This window comes from Antennarius striatus, chromosome 2 (genome assembly GCF_040054535.1).
Source record: "Antennarius striatus isolate MH-2024 chromosome 2, ASM4005453v1, whole genome shotgun sequence".
NCBI classification, from domain to species: Eukaryota; Metazoa; Chordata; class Actinopteri; order Lophiiformes; family Antennariidae; genus Antennarius; species Antennarius striatus.
The window spans coordinates 16,539,545-16,561,889 of record NC_090777.1 but is presented as its reverse complement, the minus strand read 5'-3'; the positions used below and the strand labels follow the sequence as shown (position 1 = coordinate 16,561,889).

Below are 22,345 nucleotides of genomic sequence, written 5' to 3'. Positions count from 1 at the left end.
TACTAAATTTTTAGTGTGCCATTAAAGAGGCGATGCAACACATTGCAGCGTTTAACATGTATTTCTGTTTTCAGGTTGAAGTCACAACTATAACATGGTTAAACCAGACCAACTCCAAGTCTGTCCACATCAAATTTGAAACACATCTGTGTCCCCGGACGCAGACATTGTAGTTTGCATGCTGATTTGTGTATTCATTTACACCCATGTATTGCTACCTACCTCTATCTACTGTGAAGGAATGGTCACTTGGGTAAAGCCATTACTAAATTCACTCAACAAAAGACAAAGGGAAATTTAATTTTTAACTTGCATCAACAACAATGAAACACTTTCTTTTTTGTCTTTGTCTTGTGGGATCTCTTTTACATGTCTGGGCTCAGTGCACTTTCCCGACCTCGGAGTTTCTTCTCAAAGGAGATTATATGATTGGTGGACTTTTTGATATTCATCATGACAGTACCACTGTCCATCATAACAAACCAGTAGCTGCAATCTGCTCCAGGTGAGTTTTATAACAAAGGATCTGAACAGATCCTCTTCAAGGATAAACAAAACTATGTATAATGTATACCATGGTTTTATTTATATATATATATATATATATATATATATATATATATATATATATATATATATATATATATATATATATATATATATATAGACACACAGACACACACGCACACCCAATGTACAGTATATTATAAGAGAATTTATGTTGATATTCAATAGTGGTTCCATGGAGACCTCCTCTAAATATGAACATCTCCATAGCCTTCAAAAACACTGATGTTAAACAATGAACAACTCTTTCATGTTCTCTATCTACAGTAAACACTTTGTTTTGTCAAGTTATCGAAGGTTTCAGTTGATGAGATTTTCTGTAGAAGAAATCAACAATTCTAGCCAACTGCTGCCAAATGTATCTCTTGGCTATGAAATATTTGACCACTGCTCAGACGTGCAGAATTTTCCAGGAATATTGAAACTCATCTCATTCAATGATTTCATCCAACCTTGGGGTGAATCAGACGATATTTTATCCAAACTGATTGCAGTGGTCGGCACATACACGAGCACTGAGACACGAACTGTAGCCCCTTTGTTCATGATGAATCTCATTCCCATGGTAAGTTGGCCAACAGCTGTTTACTTTTATTTTATACATACAGTACGTTTTTAAGTTAGCTTTCTTTTAAAACAGATTGATTAAATATTGATAATTTAATTGCCAACTGAAAATAATGACAGTTCCTCTGTTGTACTTTAACAGGTCAGTTATGGAGCTGCGAGTTCTATCTTTTCAAGAAAGCAGAATTTTCCTTCTTTCCTAAGAACAGTGCAACCCAATGAAGACGTTATAGAAGTCATAGTGAAAATAGTGCAGTATTTCGCCTGGAGCTGGGTCGCTTTCCTTAACGTTGATGATGATTATGGCAATGACGGACTGACATTGTTCATAAAGAATATTGAGGACACTGAGATCTGCCTGGCATACACCAAAGGCCTGAATCATAATACTGATTACTCATCAATATTCAGACAGATAGAGTCACATAGGATACACATCATTATTGTTTTTGCTCCTGAATGGACTGCTGAGGCTCTTATTAAATCAGCAATAGAACAGAATGTCACAAACAAGGTGTGGATAGCAGGAGATGCGTGGTCCTTAAACAAAAGACTACCATCGGAGAAAGGAATCAAAAATATTGGAACTATACTTGGAGTTGCTGAACAAGTAGTATTAATTCCTGGTTTCAATGATTTTATCCATGCTTCCAAAAACCAGAGTTGTTGTGAAAGTGCAGGAAAGTTGATGTTTTGTAATCAGGCTTGCAACTGCAGTTGGATCAGTGCAAAAGATGTGATAGATGCAGACCCATCTTTCAATTTTCCAGTTTATGCTGCTGTTTATGCCATTGCTCATGCCTTACACAATGCCTTGCAATGTGGTAGTGGGACATGTAATGGCAATATTAGAGTGTATCCACACATGGTAAGTAAACAAATAAAATGACTTTTCTTTTTCTTTGTTGTCATTTTCTTATCTTATTTAAGCCTCTATAAAGTTAATCGTACAACAAAACAATTTTTAAGTGGCCAATCAGAACACACAATGCAGATCTCTTATCTTATTGTATGTCAGAGACGTAAAAGAAATGCCCTTAAATCTACAGCGTATGAGCAAAATGTATGTTCATTCATTCATTTTCTTAATTAAATAAAGCCATGTGATGAGCCGGCATCTTATTTGGATTGTACCCCGATTTTCGTCCATAGCCAGCTGGGATAGGCTTACCCACCGAGCAGACCATCAGCTGATGACGAGATGATTGCAATCATCTTGTCTTCAAGGAAATGTGTGGATGGAGGGATATACATTAAATCAACACCTGCTCAATGTGAACATTTATGTTAATATTCAGGACTATGTGTGCCCTCACTAGGTTCTGGCAGAGCTGAAGAAGTCAAACTTCACACTTTTAAACCGCAGTTTTGAATTTAATGAGAATGGCGACCCCAAGTATGGATCCTACTCCATAGTTTACTGGAATCACCATGGTCATGCAGAGGAGGTTGGCACTTATGGATTTCAGCCATCTTCATTCCATTTCTACATCAACAGCAGCAAAATTCAGTGGCACACCAATGACAAAGTGAGTATGTCTCAAACAAGGAGTAATATTCTGATTTGGCTTTAGCCAATTCTGCAAAAAAAAAGTGTCTGTGTTTGGGGATGGTGGTGGTGGTTAGGATCAAGGTCAGAGGTTAGGGTTAAGGTTAGGATTAGGATTAGGTTTAGAATTATAGTTAGATGTTAGGGTTTGGATTACAGTTAGGATTAGGACTAGGTTTAGAGGTTAAGATTAGGGTTAGGGTTGTAACAGTTGTATCAGAGAAAAAAAACGCAATATGGCTTGGATTCATCCGTGGTACTTGTTTATTGCGTTATTCATTCATTCCTTTTCATGTACCGCTGCTGTATCCACCGTAGCAGGTCACGGGGAGCTGGAGCCTATCCCGGCTGGCATAGGGCGTGAGGCAGGGAACACTCCTGGCACGACACCAGTGCACTGCGGAGCCACACACAAAAATTTACAAACATGCACACACTCACTCACTCCTACGGGCAATTTGGGTTTGGCCAATCAACCTGAAGCGCATGCTTTTGGAGGTGGGAGGAAGCCGGAGAACCTGGAGAGAACGCACGCGGATACGCGGAGAGCATGTGAACTCTGCACAGAGTGGGACTCGAACCCGGACCCGCCGTGTTGTGAGGCGACAGCGCTACCCACTGTGCCACCGTGCCGCCCGTTTATTGCGTTATAATAAATTATTTGTAAAATTTAATGTTGATCACAAATACCTCTAAGAAGAACAAGAACAGGACTCAGTTTACCACACCCAGATTGAGCATAATGGGACTGTGACCCACAGGTGGGCCTATGGGATGGGTTCACTGCGAAGAGCTTAGGGTCTGAGCCTTCACCCAGGCACAGACACACAGCCGGAAAGAGCCACATTGGTTTGTCCTCCAATGGGACCACTGCCTGCAGGAGTAACCATAGGTGTATGGTGTTATGTGCACCAGGCAGCAGACAGAGGTGAACAATTTGCCAGGTCAATTGTCAGCTGGAAAAAACGGCTTTGGGGACAAGGAATGGCATAATGCTGTGAAGACGAGTGATTCTGGCTGCAAGTAGTCTGCCCAACTATATGGAACAGGTTCTTGGTCCGCATCTCCTTGAGACAAACCTGATTCTGTTCCAGGCCAAGTTGCTTGTGAGAGACGACAAGCAGGTGGTCTACTCATAGCCCCCCTACCCCAGTGACTGTACATTAGGGTTCTCACCAGCAAATGAGAGACTTGCGTCAGTGTGCCTTTGGGAAGGGAAATGAACTACAATTATCAATGGCATTGAGTCCAGATGGACCATGTTCTGTGCCTTCATTATATTGAGTGAGGTGTCTACAGGTATGACTGTAAGCTTGCATGTGCCTGTTGTCTCAGCAATCCCAGAACGTGATGGTAGACACCAACGGTAAGGGAGTCTGTCAAGCTGAAGGATTCCCACAAGGTATGGTCAGTGAATGTCCAGGACAGTGCCATGGGTTTGACAAACTTAAGTAATGGTTCAAGAAATCTACTTTCCTAACTTCACTTATAGTTATGAAACAAAAAGCAGGATTGTGAATGCAAAAGCCTCCTCTGCAGGTTGTCTGGGCTCACCATTGGAAAGAAGAAAGGGTGCTCATTCATTCAAGAGGAGCTCAGAGTGGAGCCAGTGGTGCTTTGGGTACTATGTCAGGATATCTCATAAACGCCTCTCTGGGACGTATTTAGATTATGTCCCACTAGAAAACCCTGAGGTCTACCCAGGACCGACTGGACAGAGTATGTAACTCGACTGGTTTGGGAGCAACTTCCCCATAAGAGCAGGAAAAAGGTAGCCTGGAAGAGGGAGGACTGGGATGTTCTGCTGAGAATTTTACAAAATGACCCATACCCGGATCAGCAGAAAAAACTGAATGAAGGTTGTTTTTATATATAAATCAATGCTACGTCATATTTATTTGCATCCATCATTTACTTTTCTGCTAAATTTTTGTCTCAAACAGGTGCCGACTTCACTATGTTCAGAAGAGTGTAAAGTAGGATATGCAAAGAATCATGATGGAATCCACAAATGTTGCTTCATGTGTGAACTCTGTCCAAATGGAACCTATGTCAACATCACAGGTAAATTGTCTCCCAGAGCTAACCATTCTAGCAACTAAGATTCATTGACAAAACATTTATCTGTCTTGTGAAACAGAAGACCCCTACAACTGCCTCCCCTGTAAGGACACAGAATGGTCTGAACCAGGAAGTACATCATGCAGTCTGCGGGTGGTGGAATATGTCCCATTCACAGACAGTGGGGCGATACTGATCATGGTTGGGGCCTGGGTCTTTGTTGGTCTCACATTAGCCACGTCTGTTGTCTTTGCCATCAACTACAACACACCTGTTGTCAGATCTGCTGGGGGGCCAATGTGCTTCCTTATTTTAGGCTGCCTAACTCTCTGTACGATTAGTGTATTCTTTTTTTTTGACAAGCCAACAATGTCCTTTTGTGTCTTACGGTTCTTACCTTTTCTTTTGTTCTACACTGTTTGTCTTGCATGTTTTGTTGTTCGTTCTTTTCAAATTGTTTGCATTTTCAAAATTGCTGCCAAGTTCCCCAAACTTTACATTTGGTGGATGAAATATCACGGGCAGTGGTTGGTCATCACTGTGACCTTTGTTACTCAGGCAATTTTACTTCTCATTAACTATTTTAACCATCCACCCTATCCCTACAACGATACCTTCTGGTACCCAGACAAAATCATACTTGGTTGTGATATTAGTTTTTCAGCAACCTCTACATCTGTAGTTTTACTTGTGACTTTGTGCTCCCTCTGCTTTATTTTCTCCTATATGGGAAAAGACCTCCCAAAAAATTATAATGAGGCCAAAGCAATAACCTTCTGTCTTTTCCTGCTGACGCTCACCTGGATTGTTTACAGCACTGTGTTCATGCTTTACCGAGGCAAGTACATCCCAATTCTTAGTGCTTTGGCAATACTCTTCAGCGTCTACTCCTTTCTGCTCTCATATTTCCTCCCAAAATGCTACATCATTATTTTTCAATCGTACAAAAACACGCAGCAGTACTTTCAAGGTCTCATTCAGAACTATACCAAAACAATTAGTCAGTAGCTGATTCAATTGTGTGTGTGTGTTTGTCTGTGTCTGTGTTTGTGTCTGTGTATGTGCCTGTGTGTGTGAGTGTAAGGACAGATATGCAACCGAACAAAAAATAGTGGAATTTAGACTGACACCAAAGCAGATATGTCATTTTTTTGCTGATTGTACAGTACCATTACAATAGAAACCCTTGTTTATACTTTTTTTTGTTCCACAGAACATAATAGGTGCAACGTGGCACAGCCACAGTGTGATTTTCAGTGATGCAACATAGAACACAAATGCATCACTATTGTGTTTAATATATTACATTTATTTTGAAAAATTGTCTTTAGTTCAACCACTGCTGCCTCCACTGCAGTTCATCAGGGTAACAAGTCCAGCAACAATCACATCCTGAGCTGAAGGTTTGATAACAATAATATCATTCTCCGCCTCCATTCTCAAGATTTCCACATCATCACTCTAGTTTCCATTCATGTGTATCCTGTATATAATCTTTCATATGTTTGTGGGTTAGAGTAGAATTTTTGGACCAATTTCTCTGTGCTGTGACTACATTTCTATGAATAAATCACCAAACAGTGACAACACCTGATATTATAGCCACTGATTTAGGGAATTGATTATTTTCCTCTGTATTTGGTGGATTCCAAGGATTCTGTGATACACCAATGAGCCATGGACACAGAAATTCCAAATATAATAGTAACTGTCAATAACCTACTAAAAGCCAATTGGACTAAAATGATTTTGTGTCAAAATATTAAAACAAGCAGAAACCAATGTGTAAAACAGTGGTGGGCTGTCAGGGCCAGCAAGACCTTCTCTGCTGGTCTAACGTAACCAGAAATCATAATAATATTTATGATAAAAGTTAAATATATTTTAATGCATTTTCCTTGAATAAATATATTCAAATATATGTAAAAATATAAAATTATACATTGGGAAATAATATGACATAGGCCAACACTGGGTCAGTGTTATATTTTTAGATTAAGAGAGGTTTTAACCAATCAGAATTCAGCTAGCTTGTGTTGCCAGGTTGAATGAAATCTTCCCAGGACCTTCAGAATCTAAAATGCAGGTCTCCCTGCATTGTGAGTGAACGTGAACATATCCTTACTAGACAGATGCGATAACCATTCAGATCACAAGTTGGCCTTCTAGGACATGCTAGCTAGCTCACGTTGTCCTGACATGTACGTATCCTGTGATTGGATACTCATTCTGAGAAGGCAGCGCTATGCAGACGCACATTTGAAGAGAAGCTCTTGTGAGACGAGGGTCCAATCCCTGAACTGGCTAACCTGTTCTAACTAACCTGTTCTGGCTAACCTGAACTGGCTAACCTGTTCTAACTAACCTGTTCTGGCTAACCTGAACTGGCTAACCTGTTCTAGCTAACCTGTTCTAGCTAACCTGAACTAGCTAACCTGTTCTAGCTAACAGAGTGCTCTGACGGAACGAAAGGAGAATGGATTTTGTGTTTAAATGAGCTGTTTGAATAGCTGTTTCGGTGAGCACAAGAATTTAATTTACCTAAGTTTTCATATTTAATGTTCTTGTAATTCAATTTCATTTATATCAAATCAATTAAAACAAAACAAAGTGACAACTATACTTAAAATGAAAAAAAAAATGTTGCTCTTCTGCAGTGTGTATAAATAATGTGGCGCACTTGCACAGCTGTGTCGTTGTAGTGGAAATACACAAAGACTTGTGTCCGTGCTGGAAAATAGCCCATTTTATACATGATAGAGGTGATGCAACATCTAGTAGTGTGTTAGTGTATTTATTTTGTTTCTCTAGCTGCGGTGTCATAAATGATGACCATTTCAGTGGTTTTGTTCTGTAACGTAGTTGTCACGGTTTGGCGTGGCAGTGTTGCTGTGTGGCAGGGAGAGGCCAAGCTGGTGGGTGGAGCCACGGGTCCACACCTGAGACTCATCCACATACCATGGTGATCATCTCACCTGAACTTGTTTTGAGCTAATGACTCTAAGGCTTTTTAAGCCTGGCTCAATGAGAGCTCAGAGCTGGTGCATTGCTCATGTTTGGTTCCTGGTAGTCTGTCCTGATTATTAGTTTCTTGTCTGTCTGGAGAATTTTTACGTTTTGTTAATAAATCATGGAGGGAAGATTTGCTTTTGGTGTCCTGCACTTGGGTCCATATTCCGCCTCACGTGACAGAATGAACCAGCCAACTCTGGACCCAGCAGACACCAACCTCCTTGCTGCCCTGACTAGCAGCAATTCCTGGAATCTGGAACAGGCTGTCGAGTGGAAACAGAGAGGGAGAGACACCTGGGCATGGCTGGCAGCTTACGCTGGAATTCCAGCTCCACCTTTTTTGCCAGACCTCGAGCCTGTTCCAGTGCCGGTTCCGGTACCCCCGCCCGGACGCCAGTCTGCTCCTGTTCCTGAACCCCGCCTCGACTCTGCTCCTGTTCCTGCACCCCGCCTCGAGTCTGATCCTGTTCCTGCACCCCGCCTCGAGTCTGATCCTGTTCCTGCTCCCCGCCTCGAGTCTGATCCTGTTCCTGCTCCCCGCCTCGAGTCTGATCCTGTTCCTGCTCCCCGCCTCGAGTCTGATCCTGTTCCTGCTCCCCGCCTCGAGTCTGATCCTGTTCCTGTTCCTGACCCTGTTCCTGACCCTAAGAAATAAAAGCCTCAGTCCTGAACACTACATTGGTGGCAGCGGTGAGAGCTGCTTACAGTATTATGGGATGTATTTATTCACATTTGACTAAGGAGAACATACTGAAGGTCTAGGTGTGAAATGCATGGCCCGTAACTGATGTAAAACAATGATAAACTTTCCTATTTGGCTTCCACAGCTGATGACAACACAGAGCAAAGGTTTTTCTACAGGTTTGTATAAGTAATAAACTGTATCAGCCCTCTGACCACCAATGTGGATCCAAATCCTGGCATAAACTCTGAACAGAACTTCGCTTTAACAGCAGGGGTGGACAGTAATGGAGTAAATTTACTTAAGTACTTTACTTAAGTACAGATTCTGAGGATTTTTACTTTACTCAAATACTAGAATTCTTTCATACTTATTACTCTTACTCGAATACATTTCCAAGGCAACGATTTTTACTCTTACTCGAGTTAATTTCTGAGAAGGCTCATGAATACTCGTTACTTTTAGGTTTGCCTTTTGTTGTTTTTGTTGCCCCCCCCTTAATATGCAATTGGCCACACGCAGTGTTAGTCAAAGAAGGAAACCTATCACGGTACAAATTCTCAACTGGGATTTACGTAAAAGCATAAATACGTCATCCCCTACCGAATCAGCTCAAAACAAGACCGCGGTGGCAATGGCGACTGCCGAAGAAGCCTCCGTTGAATCTGATGAACATGATGAGCCGGAGTTTTATGAGGTGGAGGAAGAAAACCCATGGCCTCATCTTAAAGATATGTTCGAGTTTGTAGAAGTGAAAAAGGACAACGCGGACTCAGACAAGAAAAAGTACATTTTCAAATGCTTATTGTGTTTGCCGGCGAAAAACTGACAAAAGTCACACCTAGAGACCTCTTGTCACTTAATTTTACAGTACTACAGACTGACAGAGACTGGCGGACACAGGGCTACAGAGACACACAGACTGGGGGGCAAGGGGAGACACACAGATTGGGGGGGGGGGGGGACAGACAGACAGACAGGTGGGGGGAGACAGACAGTCTGGGAGAGACGAATATTGTGTTACTGGGATATGTCCTTCCTGTAAACATTGAGTTGTTGAAAGCAGAGATTTAGTTTGCAGTGATTCTCAACCAGTAGTCCACCAGGGTCCTTTAGGGGTTCCAGTTGGTCCCCAGTTAAAGTTGGTTGGGCCTGTATGGCTCCATTTGGTCTTGTGTGTGTATGGAAGAGGAGAATTGTTTAATAAAATGTGAAAATGACATAATTGTCCTCTTTGATGATTTCATTAATTTTATTTCCATTTTTACGGATGTTGGGGAAGGCTTGGTACAGTGTAACATAATGGTTCTACAGGCAAGCACATCAGTGCAGGTGGTTTCAAAGCGTTTTCTCTGAAACAAGAGATACGAGGTACTATACTGTATATAAAATTGTAAAATGACAGTAATTCAGTCAGGTCCATTCTCATCGAAGAAAATAGGAATTTACTCTTACTCTTACTTTAAGTACATTTAAAAGCATTTACTCTCGAATACTTAAGTACATTTAAAAGCAAGTACTTTTTTACTCTTACTCAAGTAATGTAAAATTGACTGGGCTACTCTTACTTGTAGCGGAGTAAATTTTGACCAGAAGTATTTCTTACTCAAGTACTGGGGTCAAGTACTCTGTCCATCTCTGTTTAACAGACATACAAATCTTCTCTTTCCATTGAATGAAAATTTAAACCAATATTCACGAACCAAAGATCAATAATTATTACATGCCTCAATTTATGCCAACTTGATATTAATATTATTATTATTATTTTGTCTACTGATGTAATCCCTGAAGGGAAATTAAGAACACACTCTATTCATTTGTAAATCAAACGCATCTCCCCACCTATATACTGTATTTGAATAAGCTCACTTGAAAACCTCACAGTGTCACGTTTTAACTCTACCCACTACCTGTCAATCAAGTGCCCAACAAATCAAGGCGCCCAACCAATCACAGTGCATCTGCCAAAAGGAATCACGTTAACAATATGGCGTAAGGCATCGGGCATTGGGACTTTTTGTTGCGGTCACGCCTTTCATCCACACGATTACGCAGATATCCGGGATGAACACGCTGGCTATAGTGAAGTTTTTGAAAGCCAGGTATGTGTTGTCATGTGGACGCTGTAACCGAAACTTTTTTTATCTGGGGGGCGTCTCCCTGCGATGGAAACCGCTGTGACATTAGTGTGTGTGACCCATGTCTACATGTATACACAATGGATGGAGTTAAAACCGGCTATTTTCTGATGTATAACAGCTCCACGTCGAAGACACGTTGATAAACGTGCTTGACAGTTGGATATTTGTTCGTCTGTTTTTTTCTTTGAGTCATAAAGTTTATATACTTATTTATTTTATTCATTCATTCATTCACGTTCCTCGCCAAAAACAAGGAATTCTGGGAGAACTCTGCAATGAGTGCGCTTGGTTTATAATACCAATACATTTGTTTCCATATATTTGGTATGAAGTCTGATATTACTATTTTATCGGAATTTCCACAGGTTCCTGCCAGTGCATATATATTAGTATGTACAGGTCCCATTAACACACACACATACAAGGGGGCCTGTAAGCATGCAGTGGGAAGTGGGGTGGCAGACAGTTCCTTCTTGGTGTGCCCCAAACTAGCAACTTGCTCAAGGGCGCCTCGCTCAAAGGCACCTCGGTCAGGGGCGCCTAGGCAGTGCTCAGTGCTCAGTGGGATGACACCTTACACTGTCATCACACACTCCGGGTATCTTGGCAGGAGTAGGAATTGAACCACCGATCTTGAGAAGATTGGACGACTCGCTCTACCGCTGAGCCACTGCCGCCCCCCTCCGCCCCCTCCTGCCCTTTTTTTTAGCAATTTAATTGTTCTGTCTAAACCAAACAGCACTGTTTCACATCCAGCTTAAGATTTGGTAGGAAATCAATGCCAGTTATGGATCCAATATCAATCCAGTCTTTACAGCCCTTCATTCGCCTCCAACAAGGAGAGCAGAGGAGGAAAGTGTATTCGCACGAAGAGAGAGAAGAGGAGCGCCAAGAGTATAGGACCAAGAGTAGGGAGGCTGAATGTTGGAACTATGACAGGAAAAGGTAGAGAGTTGGTTGACATGATGCAGAGGAGTAAGGTAGTCATACTTTGTGTCCAGGAGACCAGGTGGACAGATAGCAAGGTTAGAAGTTTAGGAGCAGGGTTCAAGTTGTTCTATCATGGTGTAGATAGGAAGAGAAATGGAGTAGGAGTTATCTTGAAGGAGGAGTTTGTTAGGAATGTCCTGGAGGTAAAAACAGGGTCAGATAGAGTGATGAGTCTGAAGCTAGAAATCGAAGGCGTGATGTTCAATGTTGTTAGTGGGTATGCTCCACAGGTAGGATGCAAGCTGGAGGAGAAGGAGAAATACTGGTTGGACTTTGATGAACTGATTCAGAGCATACCTAGAAGTGAGAGAGTTATCATTGGTGCAGACTTCAATGGACATGTTGGTGCAGGTAACAGAGGTGATGAGGAGGTGATGGGCAGTTTTGGTATCCAGGAGAGGAATGCAGAAGGACAAATGGTAGTTGACTTTGCAAAAAGGATGGAAATGGCTATAGTGAATACTTTCTTCCAGAAGAGGAAGGAACATACGGTGACCTATAAGAGTGGTGGTAGGAGCACACAGGTAAGACTACATCTTGTGTAGATGGTGTAACCTGAGGGAGATCAGTGACTGCAAAGTAGTGGTAGGTGAGAGTGTAGCCAAACAGCATAGGATGGTGGTGTGTAGGATGACTCTTGTGGTGAGGAAGATGAAGACAGCAAAGTCAGAGCAGAGGACGAAATGGTGGAAGCTGAAAAAGGAAGAGTGTAGCATGACTTTTAGGAAGGAGTTAAGACAGTGTCTGGGTGGTCAAGAGGTGCTTCCAAATGACTGGACAACTCAGCTAATGTGATCAGGGAGACAGGTAAGAGAGTACTTGGTGTGTCATCTGGGAGGAAAGTAGATAAGGAGACTTGGTGGTGGAATGAGGAGGTACAGGAGTGCATACAGAGAAAGGTTAGCTAAGAAGAAGTGGGACACTGAGAGGACTGAGGAGAATAGACAGGAGTACAGGGAGATGCAGCGTAAGGTGAAGGTATAAGTAGCAAAGGCCAAACAAGAAGCTTATGATGACTTGTATGCTAGGTTGGACAGTAAGGAGCGAGAGACTGATCTATACCGATTGGCAAGACAGAGAGACAGAGAGAGAGATGGGAAGGATGTGTAGCAGGTTTAGGTGATTAAGGATAGGGATGGAAGTCTATTGACAGGTGCCAGTAGTGTGATGGGAAGATGGAAAGAGTACTTTGAAGAGTTGATGAATGTGTAAAATGAGAGAGAACAAAGACTAGAAGAGGTGACTGTTGTGGACCAGGATGCAGCAAAGATTAGTTAGGATGAAGTGAGGAGGGCACTGGAGAGGATGAAGAGTGGAAAGGCAGTCGGTCCTGATGATATACCCATAGTTGTTTGGAAGTGTCTAGGAGAAGTGGCAGTAGACTTTCTGACTGGATTGTTCAACAGGATCTTGGATAGTGAGAAGATGCCTGAGGAATGGAGGAGAAGTGTGCTGATGCCCATTTTTAGAACAAGGGAGATGTGCAGAGTTGTGGCAACTACAGGGGAATAAAGCTGATGAGCCATACAATGAAGTTATGGGAGAGCAGCAGTATGGTTTCATGCCAAAAAAGAGTACTAAAGATGCAGTAAATGCTTTGAGGATGTTGATAGAGAAGTACAGAAAAGACGAAACGGAGCTGCATTGTGTTTTTCTAGATCTGGAGAAAGCTTATGACAGGGTGCCCAGAGAGGAACTGTGGTATTGTATGAGGAATCTGGAGTGGCAGAGAAGTATGTTAGAGCGGTGCATGACATGTATGACAACTGTAAGACAGTGATGATGTGTGCTGTAGGTGTGACAGAGGAGTTCAAGGTGGAGGTGGGACTGCATCAGGGATCAGCTCTGAGCCCCTTCTTGTTTGCTATGGTGATGGACAGGCTGACAGACGAGGTTAGACAGGAATCTCCATGGACTATGATGTTTGCAGATGACATTGTGATCTGCAGTGAGAGCAGGGAACAGGTGGAGGAGAAGCTAGAGAGGTGGAGGTTTATCCTGGAAAGGAGAGGAATGAAGGTTAGCCGCAGTAAAACAGAGTACATGTGTGGAAGAGTGAGGTTACAAGGAGAAGAGATCAAGAAGGTGGAGGATTTTAAGTACTTAGGGTCAACAGTCTAGAGCAATGGAGAGTCTGGAAAAAAGGTGAAGAAGCGTGTACAGGCAGGATGGAACGGAAACTAGATCAAGGTCAAATTCTAACTTTTGTACACTCTACTCTACTCTCTCAGGAACTGGATAAGATATAAAGGCAAGGGAGAAGGCCAGAGTAAGACCATAGATCAAAGCTACTGCTTTGACCCATTAAAGTACAGTAGGTCTGAGCACTAATAATAAATAATAATAATGATTCACACTTTATTGATCCCCAGAGGGGAAATTTTCTTCTCACTCTCAGTACATGCATATATACAGTATATGTGTTAGTCTTATTACATCACACAGTATTGTGAACAAGGCCCCTGAAGCACTAGCTTTGATCTTTGACCTATGCGAGTAGGTCAAGGTAAAATTTTGAATTCATGGGTGTCATGGGATTTCACAGTCTCTGACTGCTTTGGTTCTTGTTTATTGTCTTAAAGTGATTTACAGTGAGTTTATAGTTGCACTGCATTTTACTGTTTTGACCATCAACCCAATCAATGAAACAGCATGCTATACACTTTAAAATAGGTTTTCCCAGTAAAAGCAAACAACAAAGCAAAAAAACCCTGTATTTTTCTTGATTCCATTAATATTAATTTTGGTATTTTTTTCTACTACTATGTACAAAACTATGTGGTGCAGACAGTTAATGAGATTCGACGAGCATGATATTATCATCACTAGTTACAAACATTTAGTGTATCCAAAATAGCTTAACCAGACTTTGTTCTGTAGGTCCTCAAAACACTGATTTTAGTCTGCATAGATATCGGTCCAGACGTTGGTTGAGGGCCCATCCCTTCCGACCAAGCAGAACATGGTCTTTCCGTCATTTATAGTTTTTGCATTCAAATTCTCATGACAATCCACGTCAGGGTGTGGCCATATATTGCTTTCATCTGCAGAGTGATTGCAAATTATCTTCTTTCAAATGAACTGTGTGGCCAAAGATCAAGTCATGCAGAGAAAATTTGTAAGAGTTTAGAATAAACAAAGATATTTGGTTGAATTAATTAATTCATTTGTGTGTATTTGTTTGTGACCCAGTGGAACTTTCCATCCTCATGTTCCTCTTTAATGCATCCTTTTCACAAATAAATCAATGGTCTCTGAAAGGTTTTTTTGAATTCCGTGAATTAATTTTTGCCTGAATTTTTCATTTAACTACTTGAAAAAATGGTAGTTAGAAATTTAGAAGTTCTACATTAATGACACAAGAGTTTTCAGATTTTATACCTTGATTTTAACACAGGGGTTACATAAAAATTTGCTGTCAGAGAGATACTAAATGATGCAGGAGTCAGTTTCGTAGTTTGTATTGTGGAAAGGACTGGGTGGGATATTGATGAAAATTAAGAGAAATCTTTTAGTGAACGAGGGATTAATGCCATGGAAGTATAGTAGGTGCATGATTTCATGATGCTTTACTCTATTTTGCATCCATTTTCTAATAATCTTATGAGAATCCATATTCTCAAGACACATTAGGAAGAATGATCTGAGGGTTGTCAAGAATTTTAAAAGCTACAGAGTCTTCACTTCAGACAAATAGAAAACAGTAAAAAAGTTGTAAACAAACATGTGTAATTCAATAGTTTGTTAGATATCTCATCCTCAACTGTTGCGTTTCTTAATGTTAGCGTCTTACACGTAGGTGATATTAATGTTTAAATACTGAATATTTATGCAGGATAGCCATTATGGCGACTTTAAAATCTACATTCTAAGTAGCAAAATCTGCTGCACATTTTTCAAGACAATCAAAAGCAAACAAAGAGGATGCATTTTTCATTACCAAGGATGCATTGGGATATTTTTTAAATTTTACTCATATACAGTAATTTTAATCGTATATCAAAGAACACTTTCTTTAAGTTTATTGACTTACAGAAGCTGAATTTTTAATACTAAACATTTTAAATGTTTTCATTTACAATCACAGTTTTTGTTCAACCTATTGTTGTCTTTGGTGCTCTTCACTCCCTGGAGGAGAAGGGGTGAGGAGATGGTTTTTGCATACTGATTTGTGTAATCTCATTTACAGGTATACATTTGACAATCTGACCAAATGCATTACCAAGTGCATGGGAAGGAATAATTGGGGTTTGTTGTTGTTTTGAGCATCACGTTGTTTGATGTTTTAGAGGCTATTCCAATTCACATTGACATTAGATTGGTAAGTGATTGCTTCAACAATGAGATGTTTTCTTGTTTCTCTTTGTCTTGTGGAGTCTCTTCTACATGCATTTGCTCTACACACTGCCCCAGCCTCAGAGTTTCAGCTTGAAGGAGATTTTTTGATCGGTGGACTTTTCAATATTCATCATGTCAGTAGCGCTATCTATCACGATAGACCAGAAGCATTTGACTGTTCCAGGTGAGTATCATAGTTAACACAGAATAAACACCTTCTCTAGTTCAAATAAATATTCTGTTTTTAAACATAGTATAACAATAATGTTAGGTGACTTAGTTAATGTGTAAAATCATTTTTTCTGTAATATTCTGTACATACAGTATATGTAGAAGGCTAATAACATTAATTTAAATGTAATTCTTACTGCTGTGTTTTCTCCGTCCTCAGTCAACCACTCATTCCATCAAACTATCGAAAGTTTCAGTTGATGAGATTCTCAGTGGAAGAAATCAATAACTCTACCAACCTGCTGCCAAATGTATCCCTGGGCTATGAAATATTTGACCACTGCTCAGATACAGATATTTTCCCAGGAATTTTGAAACTCATCTCAGTCAATGGCTTAATCCAAACTTTTGGTGAATCACATGAGAATCGGTCCAATGTGATAGCAGTGGTCGGCCCATTCTCCAGTACTGACACCTCAACAGTAGTTCCATTATTCATGATGGATCTCATTCCTCTGGCAAGTTTCCAGTTATTAATATAATCACGTAACTGATATTTTTAATCTTCCGAAAAGTTTAGTAGTTTTTAAATTGTCATTTGAGAAAAATGTCATGTCAGTGAAAATGACACAAAGACAATTTCTCTGTTGCTCATTAATCAGGTGAGTTATGGAGCTGCGGCGACCGCTTTTGCAGAGAAAGGGAAATTTCCTTCTTTCCTAAGAACAGTGCATTCCAATAAAGATGCTATAGAAGTGATTGTTAGGATAATTCTGCACTTCAACTGGACTTGGATTGCTTTCCTGAACAGTGATGATGATTTTGGTGAAGATGGCCAGGAAACATTCAGAAAGAGGATTAAGGATACTGACATTTGTCTGGCATACACCAAAGACCTCAATGCCAATACAAACATTTCCCAAACCTTTAAACAGATAGAGGCACAGGATATATATATCATTGTTGTTTTCACTCCAAAAATGGTTGCTGAAGCTCTAATTGAGTCGGCAATAGAGCTGAATATCACAAACAAGGTGTGGATAGCCGGTGACACATGGTCTTTAAATGAGAGGCTCCCCAAGGAGAAAGGAATCAAAAATATTGGAACTGTGATCGGAGTGTCTCAACCAGTTGTGACCATACCTGGTTTTGATCATTTTTTAAATTCTGCTAAAAGTCAGCGGTACTGTGAAAAAGCAGAAGAGACATTTTGTAATCAGGCTTCTAACTGCAGCAACCTAAGTGGAAAACATATCCGTGCTCTGGACCCATCCTTTTCTTTCCCTGTCTATTCCGCTGTCTATGCTATTGCTCATGCCTTACACAACACTTTGCAGTGTGGTAGTCATCAGTGTAGTGGCAATATGACAGTGTACCCACACATGGTAAGTAATCTAATTATCATTTAGTTAATTTTACTTTATAAATATGTTGTTAAAAGACATTTCATCTTGAATATTATTTCCAGCTAGTAGCGTATCTCATAAAATATTACATCCTGAAAATAAATATATAAAGATATATAAAGATATTTCTGATATTTCTGACCGCCACTTACCAAATAACCTCCAACTGAAGCAGGGGCAAAACCCTGAAACATCTCCTATTTTACAGTCAAACTTGTTAGTGTGAAAACAGAAAAAAATAATGGTAGTCTGAACTTTGTGTGTCTACATCAGGTTCTAGCAGAGCTAAAGAAGTCCAACTTTACACTTTTAAACCAAAGCATTGAGTTTAATGAGGAGGGTGACCCCAAATATGGATCCTATTCTATAGTTTTCTGGAACCACAGTGGTGATGTAGAGGAGATCGGCTTTTATAAGTTTCACCCGTCAGTCATATTTGTCATCAACAGCACCAAAATTCAGTGGTATACAAGAGGAGAAGTAAGTCATATTTCCCCCACTTATATTTGAATATATTATATAAGGAATGACATTTAGGCTGGTAGAACACATTGTGTTTGCTTTTTCACACTGACATGAATGCTTGCATTCTTGTACAAAATTGTTAATGAAATTAAATATTCAATGTTACGTAGCAACGTTTCTCTTGTTTCCCTGCTTCTTTCATAGTATTGTGTCCGCTGACTCTTTTCCTGACTTGTACAGGTGCCCAGTTCATTATGCTCCCCAGAGTGTCCTGTTGGTCACGTAAAAAAGCAAAATGGAATCCAGAAATGCTGCTTCAGCTGTATGGTCTGTCAAAATGGAACATATATCAATAGTACAGGTAAATAAATATGAACATCAGGGGAAAAAAAGTACCCAATTGTCAATCCAATAGTTGGGTACATTTGCTCTTGTATGAATATGAGAGTTTAACACTTAACCTTAATTGGAAAAAGCTTTATAGACGTCAATGTTTAAAATTATCAATTAAATGTTGATAAATGTAAAACTTAAACAGTTATAGGTCACAATGAAAACTTTTGCTCTTGCAAAAATAATCAGGTTGGTAATTTCAAGAAACAATAAAGTAATTTCACCCACAGAAAATCTCTTTTTATCATATAAAACAGAGGACCACTACTTCATTTCCTTAACAAGAACCAATGCAGTCATAGACTGCAACATCCCGCAACACCCCTGAAGTCAAAATTTTACCCTGAACTACTCGCAAAGGTCAAAGATCAAAGCTAGCAATCTGACATACTTTCATAGATCAAAGCACTAGCTTTGATCTATGGTCTTACTCACACTGGCCTTCTCCCTTGTCTTTCTATCTTATCCAGTTCCTGAGTGAACAAAAAGTTAAAATTTGACCTTGAACTAGTTTTCTCAAGGTCAAAGTCATCATCTCATTTTTGTCCCCTTTGCCGTCCGAGTAATGGGCTTTTTGTTTCATCTTTCTATCTGCTACTATTGCGAAGATATTTGGTGGACTAACGGACAGACGGAAGGACTAATGGACAAACACACAAACACTGACAAACACGATACATCACCGCTTTGAAGCAGGATGTAATGAAAACTGCACCCTCATCTTGTATGCTCTTTTACTAAATTTTAAAGTTCTTGGCAGTTTATTGTTCTCTTGTGTAACAGAAGACCCCTACAACTGCCTCCCCTGTAAGGACACAGAATGGTCTGAACCAGGAAGTACATCATGCAGCCTGCGGGTGGTGGAATATGTCCCATTCACAGACAGTGGAGCGATACTGATCATGGTTGGGGCCTGGGTCTTTGTGGGTCTCACATTAGCCACGTCTGTTGTCTTTGCCATCAACTATCACACACCTGTTGTCAGATCTGCTGGGGGGCCAATGTGCTTCCTTATTTTAGGCTGCCTAACTCTCTGTACTGTAAGTGTATTCTTTTATTTTGACAAGCCAACAATGTCCTTTTGTGTCTTAAGGTTCTTACCTTTTCTTTTGTTCTACACTGTTTGTCTTGCTTGTTTTGTTGTTCGTTCTTTTCAAATTGTTTGCATTTTCAAAATTGCTGCCAAGTTCCCCAAACTCCATAGTTGGTGGATGAAATATCACGGGCAGTGGTTGGTCATCACTGTGGCCTTTGTTACTCAGGCACTCTTGCTTGTCATTGGATATTCTTATAATCCACCTAAGCCCTACAATGATACCTACTGGTACCCAGACAAAATCATACTTGGTTGTGATATTAGTCTTAGAGGAATCTTCATTTCTGTGGTTTTACTTGTGACTTTGTGCTTCCTCTGCTTTATTTTTTCCTATATGGGAAAAGACCTACCTAAAAATTATAATGAGGCCAAAGCAATAACCTTCTGCCTGCTTGTGTTAATCCTCACCTGGATCATCTTTGCCACAGAGTATATGCTTTACCATGGCAAGTACATCCAAACTCTCAATGCGTTGGCAGTGCTATCCAGTCTTTACTCCTTTCTGTTCTGGTATTTCCTCCCAAAATGTTATATTATCATTATCCAACCACACAAAAACACACAGCAGCACTTCCAGGGAATCATTCAGAATTATACCAAAACAATTAGTCAGTAGCTAAATGTGTTTCTCTCCTGACAGAAGAACCAAGTTGCGTTCTACTTCTAAACAGAAGTTTTTGCTTAATATTCAGAGTAGTAAATCACTTTTATGTATGTGATCACTTTAAGTTAAAAATGTGAAAATGATAAAACACTTCTGCTAACTCTGTTCAAATATAATCATTAAAGGAATAAATCAGCATTTTGTGAAATAAGCCAATTTGTTTTTTAGAATTCAATCAATGAGTCTTTTATTCGTCTCCCCAATTTCATTTGTATTGCCTGAGAGAGAGTGAGAGAGAGAGAGAGAGAGAGAGAGAGAGAGAGAGAGAGAGAGAGAGAGAGAGAGAGAGAGAGAGAGAGAGGAAATCTCAATTAAAAGACCATCAAATCTCAAAGGTGTGCTTGATGACGATGTGGAGAATAAGGTCTGCACAGACTCAGTTGACTGCCTGAATTCGTCCTCAGAATGAACATCTAAGAGAAAATGCGTCTGTACTGTTGAAATGTGGACTAAAAAACATATAACTGATTCATTGCACATAATTTTACATGCCAACACTAAAATTGTGGTTATCAAAGAGCTTCAGGACATTAAATGTTACATTCATATAGTCATGTAATCAAGACAGAACAGAATGTGTTTGCTCTTCCGTTTTTCACCCTTTGATGGCAGCACTTTACTATGAAATCAACATCCTGTCTGCGGGACAGTGAATGTACCTGTACGCTGAAGCTCTATGAATGTCAAAGTGGATTTATTTATTGCATGTTGTATAATAGTTGTAAACCTACAGTGAGTCTAAACTTTGATCTTTTTTTTTCATAAATTTCTTTTTTGTCTCTTATACTTAACCTGAAATATCAGGTTCATTATCTGTGTATAACTTCAACTTTATTTAGAAAAATATTGTATCAGTATATATTAAGAATTACAATTATAATAAACTAATAAGAGCAGTAAAAAAGTGGGCATGAACTGCATGCTTAACTCAAGCTAATCCAACTCAAGCTGTTCAAATCAAATCATATTTAAACCAATGCAAAAAAAAAGATTTAAAAAATGTTAAAATCTTTAGTGAAAAAATTTTGCTGATCAGTACTGAAATTGATTCTCTGCCTCAGGCATATCAAAAAAATCCAAAACAAAACAAGGTTTAAATGTCTTGTGTTGGTCCCATTTTAAAAAGGCATTAAATGTTGAGGATGCACTGGAGATGATCACTCCAAATAAAAATTAGTTTGTAAGATTTGATAAGAAAGCAAATAGATGTAAATAACAACTCTGTTGCCCACATTCCACTGTCTAGTTGGTCGCATACCACTTCAAATGATAGAGGTGATTTCTGGAAAATCATCATAGTCCTTGCTAGACACGGTTGAGCCTAACATTATGACTGCAAACTGCTTGTTGTACATCACGCCACATTTGCAACACCCAAAACATTTTCTGTTGTTGTGGCTCTCGCTCAGATTGACCAGGTTGCATACTTGCCTCTGAAATGTGACAAGCATGCAAATTCTTCAGAGTCAATGAACCGACACCTTCCATGAGGAATGTGATACGTGTCTTTGCTCCACTGAAGAAAGTCAAGACTAAACAGAGTTGAAATCTAAAAACAATGGTTCAAAAAAGTTGAATGTTAGCTCCCAGCTCTCTAAGGTTAGTCTACAGTAGTCTGCGTGAGTTGATGGCAGCCTATTCCTTCCTACCATGCATAATGATAATTCATGCTTGTTGAGCAGCTGGTTGCCTCAATTCAAATTGTGGTGACAGTCCTTCCGATTTATCCCTTTCCTAATATGAGCTATTGCTAATTTTCCTATTCAGATTGTGTGGTTGAGTGCTGACTGATGCTGGATCATTCATAAGAGGAAGCGTTTGTTTTTTTGGGAGAGGCTTCTATATTAAAACATAACTATCACAATAAATTCAGTGATGAATGTTTTTTCAAATTAGTTTACTGTGCCTCACTCAGGAATGTTCCTCCATTCCAAGCAAAATGATAAGCTAACAGCTGCCTGAATTTAAATTTTGTTGAGAATCCTGGTCATTTATCACTTATTTTGTTTAAAACTGGTGTATTCTTCAAATAAGCTTCCATGGAGGGGCAGTGAATGGAGTCAATGCTTGGAGCGAACACTTCACACGTATGCTGCAGACCTGCGGGAGGCAGACGTCAGTGCCAACTGTAGGCCGGTCCCAAGCCTGGATAAATGTATTGGGTTGTGGCAGGAAGGGCATCCGGCGTATAAAAATTTGCCAAACAAATATGAACGTTCATCTAAAATGGCAAAAGGATG

At 40.0% G+C, this 22,345-nt stretch overlaps 2 protein-coding genes across 2 annotated transcripts; both read left to right on the top strand.

The window, feature by feature from the left end:
- Nucleotides 1–323: 323 nt before the first annotated feature.
- LOC137601711 (taste receptor type 1 member 1-like) lies at nt 324–5,752 on the top strand. The gene is made up of 6 exons (XM_068324072.1): nt 324–505; nt 835–1,132; nt 1,277–2,002; nt 2,454–2,663; nt 4,627–4,747; nt 4,824–5,752. Exons 1-6 carry the CDS (start codon nt 324–326, stop codon nt 5,750–5,752), a joined length of 2,466 nt encoding a protein of 821 aa, XP_068180173.1.
- Nucleotides 5,753–15,912: 10,160 nt separating this feature from the next.
- Nucleotides 15,913–20,057, top strand: LOC137613552 (taste receptor type 1 member 1-like). The gene is made up of 6 exons (XM_068342875.1): nt 15,913–16,094; nt 16,302–16,599; nt 16,744–17,466; nt 17,761–17,967; nt 18,193–18,313; nt 19,129–20,057. The coding sequence occupies exons 1-6, from the start codon at nt 15,913–15,915 to the stop codon at nt 20,055–20,057; spliced, it is 2,460 nt and encodes an 819-aa protein (XP_068198976.1).
- Nucleotides 20,058–22,345: the final 2,288 nt, after the last annotated feature.